Here is an 18,175-nt window from a genome sequence, read left to right on the forward strand (position 1 = left end):
GTAAGCAAGACTTTCCTGATAGATAAAAATAGACAGGCAAAAGTCTTCTAATTAGAATGGCCCTCTCTCTTTTGCTCTAGGCTTTTCAGAAAAGCAAAGTTTGTGAGAGAAAAAAGACACTTCAATGTAGAAATCTGGAATTTATAGCATGGCCTTCTTTAGAATATGCGTAGGGGAAAAATGGTTTCCCATCTTCATCTCTACCACAGAAAATAATATGAGTACCATATGTCTTTCACTGTTAGTGGCTGATATGAAAGTCTTGCTCCATTTGTTTTTCCCCAATCCATTCCTTGCTGACTTGCTACAATCCATAGTAGCCAGTATCACAGTGTATCTGAGCATAGACTATGGTAACCACAAAAACATTGTGCAGTATGGACGAGTGATTTCAGCCTCATCCAGGAGCATGCTTCAAAGACTACAATGTGAAAAGGAGTTTCTCCTTGAAGTATTCTTCAAGACAAACATGGAATTGCACTGACCAGTCTCACTTCCTGAGTAGAACAGCAAGAAAGAAGTCAGCAAAACTGCAGTATATAAAGACACATGGGAACATTTACTAACGTGGATATATTAATCTGCAAGAGAAAGCAGAGGAAAGAGATAGGAAGATCCACAAGCAGTATTACCTCCTGCCCAGAAACATGTCATTCTTAACATGTCTTCTCAGTCAGTAAGTAGCTCTGAAATTCTTTGGCAACATCTCTGTTACCCACTTATCAGGTGATTCAGATAACTCTTGGCTGAATCAGTCAGGAATTTGACCTACAAATCTAAGTTCCTGCCTTGTTGGAGAAGCTACTAAAAAGTCTTGTTCCTACATGATAGAATCTGGTTTTCCAAATTATACACCTCCTTAAACGGATGAAATATTGACTGTTTCCAACCAATAACATCGCAAGTTCGATTTAAATTCTGGACTTCATTAGTGTGAGTACTTGGTTTGACAACGTTCATGTCTTACAACACCAATACAAACCTGATTGTTACTCTTAAATAACTGAAGCCACATATCTCAGTGGAGTTTTGCCCTACACTGTTTTGAATGTTGTCTCTTGTTTTGTCCTTTGGTCTTCTAACAAAGCCTGCTCTAGCAAAACCGCAGCTCTGATACAACCCAGCACTTACTCATCATTCACCACACAACGTACAGCCTTTAAAATGCTATTTTGATGACTTACAAATGCTAGTTACTAGTCCTGCAAATGAGAAATTAAACAATGCCTGGTTGATTCCATCTACAGAAATGTTAACAGGAGGTATGACAATCTGCCAGAAAAGGAGTCTACATAATAAATATTTGCATCAACATTTACGAGATCTGCTTGCATTAACGAAACCATGTCTAGGCCCCAAGTCCTGGGAGTGTTCTGCATTTATTAAAAATAAAATAAAATAAAATAAAAAGCCCAAATACTCCACATCAACTACTCTATTATTGTGCCAGCAGAATTTGTACTTACCACTGAACGATTTCGTTTATGTTGGAAGTTCTCTGGTAAATCCTCCCAGTTATCCAGCTGTATGTCCAATGGAATGAAATTCAGATTCAGTGGTTCACCATCCTACACAAACAGACAGTTTTGTTTACAGACAGAATGCACTACAATCTAGAAAAGAGAAATCTGTTTCAAATGGATTCTCCTCCTCTTTCAACCAAATTTAGATCCTCAGCATTACGAGTTTTCCAGGAACAAATACTAAATCACATGGTTAATTACAAACAGGACAGTATTGTGGGTGCAAGACACGTGATTCACATTAATATATCCAGAAGTAAACAGGGCAAAAATTTACTATTTGAAACACGTTTTTTTTTCCTTTAGAAATAGCTCAGAGACGAAATGCCTTAAAGTAATAAACTGAAATTGAAAATCACTTGATTGAGTTTCCAAGTGAAATGAATAATTATAGAGTGAAGAATGTAACTTCATTACAAAATAAAATCAGAATTTTATTTTGCTTTTTTCTAAGTATGAACAAGTTATACTCTATTTGTAGGGAACAAATTATCCCCAGAGCATTTTATGACCCAGGGACTTAGCAGCGACTCACAGAAATTTGAGAGAAGGAATTAAAGCAGATTTCCCCAGTGTATCATGTATCATGGCACTCGCTCATTCAGTAGCTCTGAAGAAATTTTCTAAATGAAGGCTTCCAGCCCAAAATAGAAGGGATCATGATTTCTCATGTAAAAATGACCTAAAAAATTAATAACTGCTTGTTTCTCTTTCCATTACCATTACAGATCAATGATAATGCATTTTATTCAAGTCTTTACTGATCTATACACAGCATCAACATGTACCTTTCAGAAAGTGTGGGGGCAATATTTTATTTACCTATTTAGACTGGAAAGATTCATTGATTACTGTAACTCTAAAAATATTTTGGAATAGCACAGTAGTTACAAACAGAAGAAAGACATGCTAACTAAGATGCTAAATTACGTAATTTTGAAGCGATAACAACATGCTTATTTCAGCTTTACCTTTGTATAGAGGTGAATTCTATCTGTATTCCTGCTTGCACAGAACGTTAGCCCATCGTATACTAGAAATGCATCTGATTGACCTAAATATCCTACACAGAGAAGCAATGTCAAAATTAAAAGGATTTCTTTATTTAGTCTGTTCAGATACTAAAAATATTACCACACCTGTTATTTGTGAAATTTCCTGATTTCATGTGCCTATAAACGAATTATTGTATGAACACTATAAATCTTTTTTTTACTTTTTACCCTTTTCCCCCACCTCCAAGTTTTTGGGAAGCGTGGTACAAACTCCAAGAGAGTATATATACCACACTAGGATTCTACATCTAATTCCAGAACTTCATGAGATGCACACAATGCAAGCAACAAACTATTAAGATATTTGAGTTCTCCTGATTTTTTCCAGGAGATAATCTTGTTTCTCCTGAATTACCCAACATTCCCTTTACCTGTGGCTATCCTGAACACAAGCCATCATAAACTTCAAAAAAACAATACGTTGTAGCTTAGGTTTTACAGCTGCAAGTTTGACATAATTGCTTTGTTAAACAAAACCTCTCAACTTCCTCAGGCTTTGTATAAAGAGTGGGTTTAGACATCAAAATTCAATAAACAACCCACATTAAAACAAGGAAATCATACGCTAGTCTATCTTTCACACTTCACAAGTTCTTTTTCATGCCAGAGGCAGTTAATACAGTTCCACAGACAGAATACTGTCACCCTTATCTTTTTTTATTTTTATTTTTTTTTCAAAGGAGTCCCCTGTTACCTTCTCCACACCTTCTTTCATTTTCTTCACTTTTGATTTTAACAGCTTCTTTTTCACTGACTTCAGATTGCTGGGTCACCGATTCCTCCAAATCTTCTCTTCCATCTTCAGCATCACAGGCTGCTCTCTGTTCATCTCTTCTGGACTCTTTTGACATGGATTCTTCATTCTGGCCAGCAGGGACTTCTGAGTTTCTCCCAGCTATAGAGAGAGAAAAGTGATCATTTATACTCTCCTGATAAACTAACAGCTAGTCAATAAATGGATGGACAAAAACTAAGTAACTGAAATACAGAGACACTGAGTTATATTCTCTAATGATACAATGGTTCAATCAACTATGGAAACAGTGCTACCTTTGATATTAGGAGAATAAACACATGGACCATTTTGTGCACTTAGCTTTATGTCAAAATTAATGGAAACAAACAGTTGGCAATCATCTACTGCACACATCTATTGTACACCATAAATACATTTAACAGTTTTCCAGCATTTATACGTACTTAAGAAATTAAGAAGTTGTCTTTACTAAATCAGGCAGAGATTTAAAGAGGAAAAAAAACCAAAACTTATTCCTTTCTTTGTAATATAAATGCTAAACATGGAAAGAGATTTATAAAAGTATTTACTAAGCTCCCAGATAGCTGAACTAAATTTCATAGAAGATATTTATTCTGACCTGTATGAGTGAGAAATGCTGTATTTTTAAGGTAACGCCTCCCACGACAACTATGCAATCCTGAAGTTAATAAAACCATCTATATGACATCATTTAGTTTTGACAGGTAGAGAAAAACTTTCCCATTTAATTGGATTCAGAATGACCAGAAACCTTCACAAAGAAACCAAGAGCTACATCTGCTGTAAAGAAAATTCAATTTATATTCTTACTCACCATTTTTGGATCCTGCTAACATTCATCTCGATTCTCTGTTTGTTTCAAATTAGAATCACACAAAAGATCCTCAGGGAAAGCTAAATTAAGAAAGATCACCTAAAAGGAACCTACCTATCTGTTCATGTAAAGATACCATTCTTTATACTTTGCTTGTATACATGTACACTCCTATTTAAAAATATTTATTTTCTGAAACTAATCACAACTGGAATGAAAAATGCAGGCTTCCTCTGCAGCACTTACCGTTATTGCTCTGAGGGCAATTACACATTTCACAGTAAGGAAGCAATTCGTTATTGCTGTAAGTGCAAACACTGCAGTGCCAAACTTTATTTAAAGCTGTGCCTTTGCTTGAAGTACGTGAACTGCAAGGAAGGACTTCGTTCTTTTCTTTGGAAAAAGAGGACTTCTTTCCAGTCAAAGTCTCTTTCTTACTGGAGCTGATTGGAGTGCTTCTTGCTCTTTTAGCTTCACGTTCACAAGTACTTTCATGACAAATTGTACCCACATCACTTATTCTTCTGGAATCCAGATTTTCACTGCTCTTCTCTGAATCCTCTTCCTTTGAGGCTTGAGAAGACTCAGCATCAACCTTTAATGATTCACTGTCTGATAACATTTTCCGTTTCTTTACAGTGGAGGATTTTGTGGAAAAGAAGGAACGTATGTCATGCTGTCTTTCCTTTTCAAACTAGGAAAGAGGAAAGAAATACTTAAAGCTATCTTTATAATTACCACATTAGGATCGGTTTAAATTAGTAGTGCTCTCTAAAACAGGAAGCTAGTTTGGAGATAAAAACAAAATATATTTTCCTTCAAGCAGAAACAGCATAAAAAGCAATTCAACATTGTTCTGCTTCCTAAAAATTATTTGCAATATTCTTATCAAAATTCTGCAATAGCAATAAAGAAAGCAAATACACAGAACAGATAACAAGGTGTATGTTTTCTGACGATGTCTATTACAAGGAAAAGCTTTCAAACCATGTTTTCAAAATAACTGTGCTGAATTTAAATGCCTATTAAGAAAACTGAATTTGAAACAGAAATTACATTTTCTTATGAGACTCTGAGGGTGAGTCAATCACATGAAAAACAATGCAAGCAACTATTCAAAGCACGCAGATTATATCTCTACCCAACAGATCACTTTCTTCAGACTAACTTTCTGAATCTGAACTCAGGTTTTTCCCACTCATATAGTATTTCTCCATTAGTAAATTCTGCAGTGCACACAAAACTTGAGTGAAAAATGGTTAATTTTTTTTTAATGAAAGAATAATTAAAAACATGAATCTTACATGTGTAAACAGAAGTTCATTTTGGAGATCTTCCACACTTTCACTAGGGGTCCAAGTTTCAGCAAAACTCAAAAAATCCCATTTCTCCTTATCACCTTCTTCAGCTTGAATTTTCTCTTTTTTGCCATTCAAGGTGCTGCCTGTAACCTTGGCCTGCAGAAACACTTGCGTAAAGGCTCTGAAGAATTTACAGGTTGGAACAAATTTATTTGTCTAAATGCATTAAGTTTGTTAAAACTGCTGAACTAAGTTTGCAAAAGAAAAAGAGAATATCTGCAGTAATTCAAAATAATGTTAGTGATTAAAACAATCAAAACGCACCTCAGCTATCAAAAACAATGCATGGTATCAATGTCTACTGAAAGGTCAAAAAGGCAAAACAGACAAATAATTTTTAGTCCTGTAACCTTCCAAATAATGAAAGAATGCCTAATGGCAGAAGAAGTTAAGATTACTTGGATCTTGGGTTTGTTCGAGAAAAATTACTTGGGAATGCTCCTGTTTCTCAGACAAAGTTTGGTAAGGTACATCATTCATTCAATTAAAAAAATCTCTATCTTCTTTGATTGTGCAGAAAAGCCTTTAAATTATAAATGGAGAAATTTGAGCAACAAAAAGTTAAAAGAAAGGAAAAACCTACAAACGTGAAACATTCTATTCATTTCATCAGAATGACATTATTTATCTTGGAATTTTAAATGGAGAAAAAAAATGTAGGAAATGTTAATTTAGAACAAATGTTCATTTTGATAACTGGCAATCTTAGATCCCTAGATTTGTCTTATCTAGAATGTTATTTGCCACTTGCACTTCAGTGCTATCTAAAGCATAGTGAGTCCCCAATTATTTGGTTCTGTTCTACACACACCTTGCGATTCAGCATTGCCCACATAAGAGGATCCAATGTTCCTTTTGCTATAAGGAAGTGAATATTCACAGAATTGCACTGCCCAATCTGGTGAGCTCTGTCTTCTGCTTGCTTAATATGGCCTGGATCCCAATACAACTCAGCAAACACAACGTGAGTAGCAGCAGTGAAAGTTAAACCCTAAACAAAAGAAGACAGTAGATGCAATTTAGAAAAAAGATTCTCCCCATAAATCTACACGCTGCACAGAACAGCTTTAAATGTAAACAAGAGGGACCACCTGGACATGAAATCAGCCTTCTACACTTATTTCAGGTGGATGTTAGTAAGGTTCAGAAAACACTGCAGTGTTGTGCAAAGGCTGCATACTGCTCCTCATTATGGAAATAAATGTTACTTTTTATTGATCTGATCCTTCCAGACAGAAGGTGCAGTTTTTTTCTGTCGTTTTCAGTTGTTGCTGCTGCTTTTACAAATTATTCAAGCATGAGACACTGCTGCTTATGTTGATTTTGCTCATGTAATTTCAATGGAGGCTTAAAACAGTTAACATGACTCTGCAGAAGATGTATTACACGAATTGCCTTCAGTAAATAACTTTAATAATAACATTTGTTTCCATCTTATTTAACTTCGTGTTTTTTTAATCCTACCTGACCAGCTGCCTGAATGCTCAAAATAGCAACACGAGTATCAGGATCCTTCTGAAATTGATTAACAAGATGTATTCTTTCTGCAGAAGGAACACTTCCATCTATACGTATATAGCGAACCTGTAACAGATTATAACAGATAAAGAAATGAAATCATCCCTGCCCCTTTTTTGATCCAACCACCTTCTTCCCCTCAAAAATACAAAAACATCTGCTCTATTCCAGACAAAGTAGTTTTTTACTTTTTATCTAGGAGATTGTAGACTTAGTACTACCTATTTCTAAGAAACAAGAATAAACACAGGCTCTTAAAATTGAATATTCTGCATAAGAATCTGCAATTTTCTCGATTTATTAAAATTGTAAGCACTTGCAAATGAATAGCTTGTGGTTAAATAGTGATGTTAGCCAATTTTCCCTAGCAATGGTTGAGTCCACGACCAATAACATGGAAGTGATCTGTTGTGAATTAAACATTCAGGTAAGATGACAGTATTTTGAAAAAAACAACCAAAGCAAAACACCAACAACAGCAAACAAACATCTATTCTCCATTCCAAAAGCAGACAGAAGCATATCAATGAAAAACCTTGGGAAACAAGTGCCTACAACACTGCCTCAGTGATGAAGTATCATACCAAATGTCCCCACATACAAAACATTTCTTCAAAATCCTGCAGTCTTTTTAATACACAGGTGCTGACCTTTATATACTTAAGCTCCTTAAATTCTTCCACATACAGATAGCTCTACTCAATTTAAGCACAGCTGTTATGTATTTACTGAGTCTGAAATTAAATGAGTGCACATTTGTTAAATAATTACCTTATTTTCTACAACTGCCTCCGTACAAGCTTGAAGCATGCTTAAGTGGTGAGCAAAAACCAGAAACTTCAGTTTGTCATTTTCAAGCATCATTTTGATATAGTCCTTTACGGCTCCTGCCTTGAGTAAGAGAGGATGTTTTCATCAGTTAGATATATAAAATGTGCAAAACAACAGCTTTCACTTCAATACCTAAGTGGCCGTTCTATTTGTTACCCATTTGAGATTTTATCAAACACTACTGTTAATAATAATAATAAAAATTAAAATTATGTTTAAAAAAATTAGTGCAAGTTTATGTCTTAATAGCTAAACCTATCCCATTTCTTTAGAGAAAAATTCTCACACCTTAAGGATAAGAGGGAAATACAGAACAGGTGTTTCATCTGATAAAATAGAGAGACCAGTTAGAGGGGATTATTCTTTTTCATTTATCCATGCAGAGAACCAGTATTGACAGAGCAGTCTGCATAAGAAGGGCTGCATCAGCAGCCTCCTGTAACACAAGCCAACTGGGTCAGTCGGCTGCACCAGCTGCCCACACACAGATATGTTCCTGGAGTATTCACCTTCTGTGTATTCCTACAACGCAACTAATTTTATTAAGTGAAAACACATGGAAAAATTAAAATATATATTAAAGAAATACTCCTACACTTACCTTGGCAATGGCTGTTTCCTTATACATGCGTGTGATTAGACTCATGACTTCAACAAAATGGCTGTCAGTGGGCTCAGAATTCAGCTTCCTCATTAATTTCTCCCACTCTTCAAAAGTGGTATTCAAATTCTAATTGGTAAAAGAGATCAGTGGTTAGATAGATGTACTAGTCTACAGATATGTCAGAAACTACGAAGTATGCTCTACCCACAACACTGACTTCAACAAAATGTTTAGGGATGGAGTACTTCTGAGACCGCTATCAGATCTGTCTAAAAGTAATTCTAGTATTCAATACCTATTGAAAATGAGAGAAGAAAAGAAGGTTGTATTAAAATTAGGGTCAATTTTGTCATTATTTTATCCCTCCTCAGAATGACATACTCATATTTTTCATATTACAATTAAAAAAAAGATAAAGATGCTGTGCTATATGTGTTACAAAGAATGGCAGAATATAACACACATGCTTATATAAATACATATATAAATATATATGAGTACATAGACATTTACTAACAAATGTCCTTTTAGCTGATGTGGAAAATTCACCTTAGCTGCTGCTTGTGGGAGGTCAAATGGAATACGCTGTCTAACTTTGGGAGGTAATTGTGTTAGAACATCATTCTTCAGTCTTCTGATCATTATTTCTCTTAAAAGTTGATGTAGTTCTTTTAAATTTGAAGCTCCTCTACAGTCCCATTGTTTTCTTTTACCAAAGAATCTGAAAATGAAAAAAAAAAATCAATATTGATTGGTAAACGCTAGATAGTCCAAATCCAATAGAAATCTTCAGTGCATGACTAATTTTAAGACACAGTTAGATACGAAGGCATTTAGGATAGCTAGATTCAATGTTCCTGGTTATGCCAGAGAGGTGATTGCTTTCTGTCTGACTCCTTCCAACACTCAAGTCAGAGCTCTTTCTGTTTCTAACCCACAGACTTGACTCCCCCATCAGACAAAGTCCTCTGTCTCATCCCATCTAGGCTTCCCTTTGTACACATGAATTTTCCAGGTCTATTCCAGCAGAAGAATCTACCACAATGCCCCTTTATTATATTACAGAGGGTAACAGCTGATAAAGCAATTATCACAAATGCTGCAAAGAACATCAATAAAATTCCTTTGCTCTCCCATCTGAACTCCCTGTCATTAACATTCAGGATTCAAAGCGAAATGTTCCAGTTTTAAATGTAATTGTATTAAAAAACCAAAGCTAAATATGGGAAGTAGATTAAAAGTTATAAAGCTCAAGGTTAAAACAGAGAAACAAATTAATAACTGTGTTTCTTTCTCTTTCTTTTATTTACAAGGATATGTTGCAAATAGCTTTTCTGTGTCAATATTGTCAAGAAGCAACAAGTAGCATGGCAGATTCTGCTGGGTTTGGAGAAAAGCCCAGGTGGTATTTCTCAAGAATAGGAGAGTATGTAATTACATTGGTAAAAATTAAAAAAAATATATTTATTTTTAGGAATAAGCTTTGCTGGGCTTAAGCTGCTGCTGATTTCAGATGGCTGCTTATCATCAGTTCGGAAAGGAGGCAAGGAATCATTTCTACACTGGCAAAGTAATGCTGTAACTTGCTCAGACTGCTAGACAGATGGAAGACAGCTACAACTTTTGCTCTTATCTCTTCTATAGTCTTTGTCTGGCCTTAGAAAGGATTCATCCCTCCAACATGACCACTGGGGATGTAAGAAATGGTAGCTGAAAATAGGTGTCCATAAACAACTGAGTAGTTCAGTCTGTTTGTAAGGATGAGGGCAAAAATGTAAAAAGCATTTTCAAGTAAAGTTCTGCATAAAATAAAGCTATCAAGTAGATAACCACAGGACGTTAAGTTCCAGCCAAGTCATGACAATATTATTTGTTGAGAGCTTGCTAACCCAGATTTGATTTTCATTATACTTATGGTATTCCAAAAATAAGATAATCATCTATGATTGAGTAGTGAACCACGCTGTACCCACGCACACTTGTGGTGTGAAAATTAGATGCATTCAGTCAAAACACCATGGAAAAAAATAGCATTTATCTGTCTGAAAATTAGACAGCACCCTTCTATGTTATTAGAAGTTAAATGCTGGTAAAACACATACAATGGAGGAAAAAAATGTCCAAGTTACATTAAAGTGAAATTATTACTGTAAAATTGAATGCTAGCCAATTTAGCTTACAAAAACTAATGTTTTTAATATAAAATATAAATCATAGGTAATAAATCTTTTAAAGGTTCTTTTCCTCTTATACCTTCATACAGTGCCCATATTCAATCCCTCAAACAGAACTAAAAGCATATTACAGTGCTTTTGAAACCTTTCTCTCCTTTGGTTTGGTTAATCTAATATTTGATCTTATTTTCCCCAATTGTTGCAGGACAGCAAAAAGACTGGATCCCATAATAAAAAGAGATAAATTATTACATGACACGAGCATAAGACTGAGAATCAGAAAATCAGCTCTAGCTGAAATGCTAGCTCAAAAGGTAAGAACTATACATTTCTTATTAACAAATAAATTGGCAAATAATTTTACTTAACAGAATGTTGGCACTTATACTTTCTCTCAAACTTTAATAGCTTTTACTTTATTCCCCAAGTAAAATCTCCTGTCAATTTAATCCTTTTCCAAACATTTCTAAACACTGAAAACCAAATCCATGTATTTGCCAACCTATCTTCTGTTTGTACAATATATTTTTTATACTCTTCCTCTACAAGGTCCCTAATTCACCTTGATGGAAGAGATGGTAACATAGCATGGCTTCGTGTGGTCAGGACCTCACAGATCACCCAGTTCCACCCCCTTCCATGGGCAGGGTTGCCAATCACTGAATTGGGCACTAGATCAGGCTGTCCGGGCCCCCATTCAACCTGGTCTTGAACATCTTCAAGGATTATGCACCCAAAACTTCCCTGGGCAGCCTATTACAGCACCTCATATCCCTGGGTCTCTAAACATGATGGCAAATAGACACAGTAATAGTCACTACTTATTTGTTCTTTCATTTCACATGAGAGGAAAATGAAAGACGTCCATGAGAAAGTATGGCAAGTACAGTAATACCTCAGACGAGCGTCACAGTATTTTTTGGCATATTCACTCCAAGTTCCAAATCTTCTTGGAAAAAGTGCTTCAATCTGCATGAAAAGCTGTATAAAAAGAAGTGTCAGTGACAAACTGCCTTCAAGGGTAATACTACTCAGAAATAATTCTCAAATATTACATGCTGCACTATTCATGAAAATTACAAAACTGCATGCTCAGTATTACTGATGCTATCCCTAAAAAAAAACAACAAGAAAAACAAAACAAAACAACAAAATCAGACAGGATGCTAAATACCTCTTCAGGTCTTCCTAGAGCAGGAGTTCCAGTAAGAAGAATAGCTCTAATGGCTTTCTGCACAATTGGCAATAAGATCTTGCTGCGCGTAGCATTTCTGGATTTCATATAGTGCGATTCATCAATCACAACTACCTTGAAGTTCTGCCTATACAGAGTGTCTACTAAAGTCTGGGCATCAGAAGTTAACAGGCCGTATCCCAGAATTGTCACTTTGCTGGTTGATATTCTCCTAAAAGGGAAAATTCAGAAGTTGTCTTAGTATATTTTTATTGTAGAAAAATTAATATAGCAAAGGAGTTCCAGAAAGATGATTTCTCTTTTTTTTTTTTTTTTTTTTTTTTTACAGAAGGTATGTATGGATTTTGGATTGGTTAATTATAGAGTTGTTAGGTTAACTAATAACATTGGCTATTCAATTAAAAACAAATTATAGCATCTCACAATTCTAAGTCACACATATTTCATAACCACTTTCAGAGGACATCACTGTGGTTTAACACCAGCAAGCTAAACACCATGACATTCTCACACTCCCCCTCCTCAAAGAGACAGAAGAAGAAAATATGATGAAAAAAACCTTGTGGCTTGAGATGAAGACTTTTTTTCTTAAAAAAGTGCTGAAAATAGCTCTCACAATGAATTTAAAAACATATATAGGCATAAATCACAAATTGTTTTTAAAATCACTAGAGAGCACTGTGGCCCTTCAGGAGTCTTTAAACGCAGAAACACAAAGTTGTTAGGCAAACAAGTTAGCAGAACAAGCTGATCTGTCTGTCAGAAACAACTGCTCTTCTGGCCTGATTATTATTTGTTTCCCAGTAGCAACAGATCAAAGACCAATTTGATAAGCAAAAGTTTCTTACAGTACTTAAGAGTAAATAAAGTTTGTGCATGTGTACATCTATGCTTCTGGGCATGGAGGAAAGGGCAATGCTTACAGCAATATCCTTACTACTGCTACTAGGAAAACAAGAATTTCACCACCTCTGTAAAAAGTGGAGGAAAAAAAATACAAATAATACTATTCTTCACTGAATCAGTTTATCCAATAAATATTCCATTTCAAACGTTGTTAGAAACTCTGACGACCTGGAGCAATGTCTAAGCATATTTTAACCTACTTATATGAAGAAGTTAATCAACATTCAAGCAGTACATATCATTGTTGAAGCTCAGAAGAAAAGCAAAGTATTGAAATAAAAGAAATCAAAGGTTGAACATATAGAAGCACAATTTCCCAAAGCTCTAAACCAAGCGCGGCAGCTCCGTTTTTGGGCTTGAAAATACATAAAACATTCTTTATGTTAAAATATTAATTAGTTCAACAGCTATCTTGAAGCTAGAAGCATACTGGGAATTAGACAGAAAACCGAGTTTTCTTTTTATCTTATTGAGAACAGAAGTAGTAATGCTTAAGGTCTATTCCTTTTAGAAACTTCAGAACGTGAACAGAATTCTGTTTGCCTTTTACTTTTGTCTTCGTATTTCCCTTATTCCACATTTCTCTTTGCTGCATTCAGCAGCATAAGCATAGAGTTTTTATGTGCAGTTTAGCTGAAAAGATAAAAAAAAAAAACCAACATGCTCAATGGATCTTTATTGTATTTCCCAATTTCCTCTAAGAGTTTTATTTTGATTAGCAATAGCAATTATCCTTCAATTAAGATTTTAAACATATTTTGAACTGGATTTGTCTGGTTATGGTTACCACAAGGAAGATTCCTAGCTACATTCACACTTTCTCATCTGCACATCCTGGAAGTCAAGTCACTTCCTGATATTCCCCAGACATCATGGAAGTCAATCTTCTTTATCCAGAAGTTTTACAACAATATCTAGACACTGCCATGAAATTAACTAAGTCATTTACAGTAAAACAGACTACAAAATACCCCTGTAGTTCAGTGTTTCCTCGCAATAGGAGAGTTATTTTAGTAACACCTAAGACTTATAGTCCCACTGTAATTATTTCTGCTACTAAGTCTAAGGATAGAAAACGTAGATCACAATGACCTTCACAGTTCTTTAGTGAATACTTATTGTAACACATTTATTTTCCCAGTGCTCTAAACAGAACATCATATGTAATTAAGTCCTTATTTTGTAATGCGTACTAGATTTTTTTTCCAAAATGTATTCAAAATGTTTTACAGAAACTAACAAGTACAAATACATCAGAGCTGACACATAACCAATGCACTCAACATGAAACACTCCAAAGAAACCAAATTTTCAGTAGACATCTCTCCCTATCATGCAAAAATCAGACCTCTCTGTTACGGAGGAGACAAGGAACAATCATAATCCCGACTCTCAGCTGAAACATAAATTTCAACTATGTGCTCTATCTTGCTGAAATCTTTACTTTTCATTATGATCATTATGATATTGTATGTTTTTCACATACATACTGCAATCGGTTTACAGAATGAAACAGGACTGTCTATAGAATAATAGTGGACTTAACTCACCCAGTATCAGTTTTGTTCTGAATGATGCTAATATCATCTGGAGACAGTTCTGGAATCCACTTTTCCATCTCATCAACCCAAGGATATCTCAGAGATGAAGGCACTACAATTAAGAGAGGCCATTCCTTTCTGTAGTAGTATGAAATAGCAATTGCTTGAATTGTTTTACCTAGTCCCATCTGGGAAGAGGAAAAAGAAAGTTAAAAACAGAAGTTATGCACAGAAAGCATAAATCAATCAGAAAAGCCAAAAATATTTTGTGAAGACAGAACCAGATAAAGGCAAAGAAAAAACAATGAGCTAGTTACATAGTATCTACTTCACAGTCATTTGTTACTACAGTTAATCTAGATGAAAGAAGATACTTTTCTTTAAAGGGATTCATACATACTGCATATTTGGTTAGCTTATTAAAGCTATAAGTAGCTTTCCAGTCATTTCAGAAGGTTTTTGGTTCAGGGACTTAATAGGATCAACAATAAAGTTGACAAAAGTCTTCAACTTGTTAATTTGCCAAAAACATAAAAACAACAAAACAAAATAACTCCTGAGGTTAAAATTTCCTCAAGCTTCTTTCTGCTAAATAATAACCAAAGTTGAAGCTTGGAACCTACATCAAATACCAAACATTACCTCTTTTACATTAAGTTTTTCTACATACTATAACATTTTATTACAAAACCATTTTTATCTACAGTAAGAAATTATGAATTAAAATTTCCATGATGTGGACTAAATTAAAAATTTTAGAAGCCACGAATTTCACTACTAGTGAAAGTACACCCTTGCATCAAATTTAGTATTTTGTTTTTTCTACTTCAGTATTTTCAGAACGTCTAGATAATATCATAGGAATTAGGCTCCACTCACTGTCAGCTTTCCTGAATGAAGCACGTTAAAACAAGAAAAGGTGGCGTTACAGTAACAGGAATATCACTTACCTCATCAGCAATCATACACCTAAACATGAAATAAGAAAGAGGGAAAAAAGGGGAAAAAAAGTACAGTAAATATAACTGATAAAGCAATCATTATAAATGAGTTACTACGAATTTATGTTATGCATTTACTGAATCTAAAAGATATTCTTTCTGACTAAAGGAAAAAAGATAGACTTCTTTTTTGGAGCACCTTTGATAATAACAGTAAAAAATAATTTTGGTACGAATGTAAAAATAAATACATCTTTTACTCTAAAACTGTATATTCAATTTGTTAGTGTTACTGAAGAACATGCACTGTGGAACTGAATTGCTGCTTTGGTTTCGTGTTATGTTACATGTAATTTTAAGAGACAGCGTTAGAAGTACATCTTCCATTTTACTGTCTTTGAGAAACAGCATTGGTTTTGCTACTTCGTGATTAAGGGTCACTTCTATGTCACACCAATTCAGAAAAAAAATCACTTCCAGAGGTATTTCATTTGTTCTGAAATAGGAACAGACGTCCTCTCACCTCCCCAACTGTACCAGATAAAGTGTTAGAAAATGAACTTGATTTTTCCATTTAGAGTCCTTTAGTCCACATAAAGAAAAGAATGGCAACTCTACAGGCAACACTTGGAAATTATTTAAGTATATTTACATTTTCAGAACAAGCTTTGATATAAATTTCTTTATAGGTATGTTACATTATCTCCTGGTAAGAGATACTCACTCTTAAGTAAAATAGGATCTAGGGAACTTAAGTACTTCTAGCTAACACAAGCTTCTTCCAAAACATTTTGAAACTGGATGAAGGCCAATGAAATTATTTGATGGACATTCAGTTACACCACCAAATGGTGGATTTCAAGTATTTCCAAATGTTGTACCCTCAGCTATTTCACAAACAGCTCTCAGCTATTTCATGAACGTTTACCTCTGATACTGTACAGGTTCACACCAGTTGGAAAAAAATACACCCACCAAAAAACAAACCAAGATTATCCAACTTGCAAGAATTATCTAAGGAATTAAGAGTTTATTTTAACTCTTGTAATTAGTAGGTAAAACAGCTACATCATACTCACACACCAACAAATTCAGAGGAAGACAGTAACTGTGAATTTAAGAAAAAAGAAAAAACCTACTCCCTTGAAGTTTTGCAACACAGTGATGACTTAAAGTTGTTTTTCTGTAACAAAACCAGACTGCATTAAGCTTCAGACTTGCTAAGAATCTCCTTACCACAATCAATGCTACCAGTTATGAAGCATGATCTAAAATGAGTACGAAGTGCCAACCTCTGCAAGTTCAATAGCAATACCTGCATGAGTTTCAGCTAAGTAACTAGCAGTCAGATTAATCCTCCAGCTAATAAGGAATCTGGGGAGTTTTTCAAGCACTGTATAATATACCAAATTTTCATAAAAAGCAAAGTGAAAGAATAACTCCCACTGTTCTGTACCATAGTGCCACACAAAAGGCTTAGTCACACCACTGAGAAATACAGCACGGGGTGCTGCTGCATGAATTGAATGGCAGCAATAGATTGACAGCTGCATGCAGTCCATCACTTACAAGATTTGCAAATCTTTACTGACAGAAAAGCATCAAGTCTCAGAAATGGAGATATTTCAATCTCCAGTAGAGAATGAACTTCACAGGCCACTCTGCTTACTTCTAATCTGATTCAAGGGGAAAAAAAAAATCAAAAGCCCAAGGACCTTAGCCTTGCGTTTTTGCTTCTTATTCCCAGTAGCTCTCAGTCATAGACACAAATTAGTCTTGATGAATTGCTCTGGATGAATTCCTCTTATTGCTTCATCCCCTCCACTGCATCTTCTGTGAAAACAAACTTCTGCTCCTCTGCCGCATGAGTAGATGTGTGCTCACTGCACCATGCAACCCAAATGGAATGTTCCTTCTTGGACAAAAACTGAGATGATCTTCTAGGTCTCCACATCTTTAACTAAATTTAATGTATTGAGACATCAGAATTCTTTATTTTGATATTAGAAACTTTTTAATATAATACACAACTGTTTTTTCAGTGTCAGGTGTTTTGAAGTTCATGCAGACACTCCAAGTAGTGTGATCAGCTGTGATCACAATAACATACATCTTGCCATAGGGTCAAAATGGACAATCCCATGGCCAAAATAAAAAGCTCAGCAAAAAACATACAGGGGCAGTTTCCAGATCTGATGTGCTGGTAAAAGTTTGATATTCTGAGAAATCTGGTACACTTCCTTGCTCATTCAACCTGAAAGTGTAGATTTCAGCATCTACCAGCTTCAATATTTAATTTCAACTAACACACAAAAAAATTAAGTTTTATATATATATATAAAACTTAAGTTTTCATAAGTAACAATCTACTCGTAATAAACCTTGTAACAGTACCCTCAGCTTTTTAGATGCTCTCCATTTCAGACTTGGTTGGGATGGAGCAACCAAAACTAAGAAAACAAAGAAACAAAACATAACAAAACATAACCACTAAATCCACACAGGCAAAGGAAAAAAAGCAGGAAGAGAATTATTTTTAGTGGCAACTCAAGATTGTGGAGCCTTTATGTTTGTGATATGCAGATGGGCAAGGACATTTATTCACAGACAAGAAACACAATTCTATTTTTAAATAATGCCATACGTTGCTTGCTTTAAAGAGTGATGAGGTTTTTTTGTCTGTTTAATGCAAGTTGCTTCAATTGTACTTTTGAATATAATTCTTTCTTGCAGATTCTTAAAGGTGGCAACTTCTTTCAATAGACTGATCAACTTTTAAAAACAGTATGAAGACTGAAATCAGGTTGAATGTACAGCAACCTAACGTTGGAGGATTATTATTTAGTTTTAACTCCTTAAACAAATACAGCAATCAGCAACACACAGAGCAGAGGCAGCTCAAGATGAAACTAAAAATATCCTTTAATATTATAT

General features: G+C 34.9%; 1 protein-coding gene across 1 annotated transcript in view; it reads right to left on the reverse strand.

The window, feature by feature from the left end:
- The window catches only part of ZRANB3 (zinc finger RANBP2-type containing 3), a 35,609-nt gene that overhangs the window by 3,417 nt on the left and 14,017 nt on the right, over positions 1-18,175 (reverse strand). The window contains exons 3-16 of the mRNA XM_065750322.1: positions 15,251-15,269; positions 14,310-14,488; positions 11,833-12,064; positions 11,554-11,639; positions 9,034-9,205; positions 8,482-8,610; positions 7,821-7,940; positions 6,996-7,115; positions 6,343-6,522; positions 5,475-5,627; positions 4,417-4,864; positions 3,273-3,473; positions 2,495-2,586; positions 1,467-1,568 (exon numbers count right to left, since the gene is read on the reverse strand). Coding sequence (XP_065606394.1) covers positions 1,467-1,568; positions 2,495-2,586; positions 3,273-3,473; positions 4,417-4,864; positions 5,475-5,627; positions 6,343-6,522; positions 6,996-7,115; positions 7,821-7,940; positions 8,482-8,610; positions 9,034-9,205; positions 11,554-11,639; positions 11,833-12,064; positions 14,310-14,488; positions 15,251-15,269 — 2,233 coding nt within the window. The remainder of the gene's footprint in view (positions 1-1,466; positions 1,569-2,494; positions 2,587-3,272; positions 3,474-4,416; positions 4,865-5,474; positions 5,628-6,342; positions 6,523-6,995; positions 7,116-7,820; positions 7,941-8,481; positions 8,611-9,033; positions 9,206-11,553; positions 11,640-11,832; positions 12,065-14,309; positions 14,489-15,250; positions 15,270-18,175) is intronic.

This window comes from Cyrtonyx montezumae, unplaced genomic scaffold (genome assembly GCF_038088225.1).
Source record: "Cyrtonyx montezumae isolate F1298 unplaced genomic scaffold, pur_monq_1.0 scaffold_7, whole genome shotgun sequence".
Classification (NCBI taxonomy): domain Eukaryota; kingdom Metazoa; phylum Chordata; class Aves; order Galliformes; family Odontophoridae; genus Cyrtonyx; species Cyrtonyx montezumae.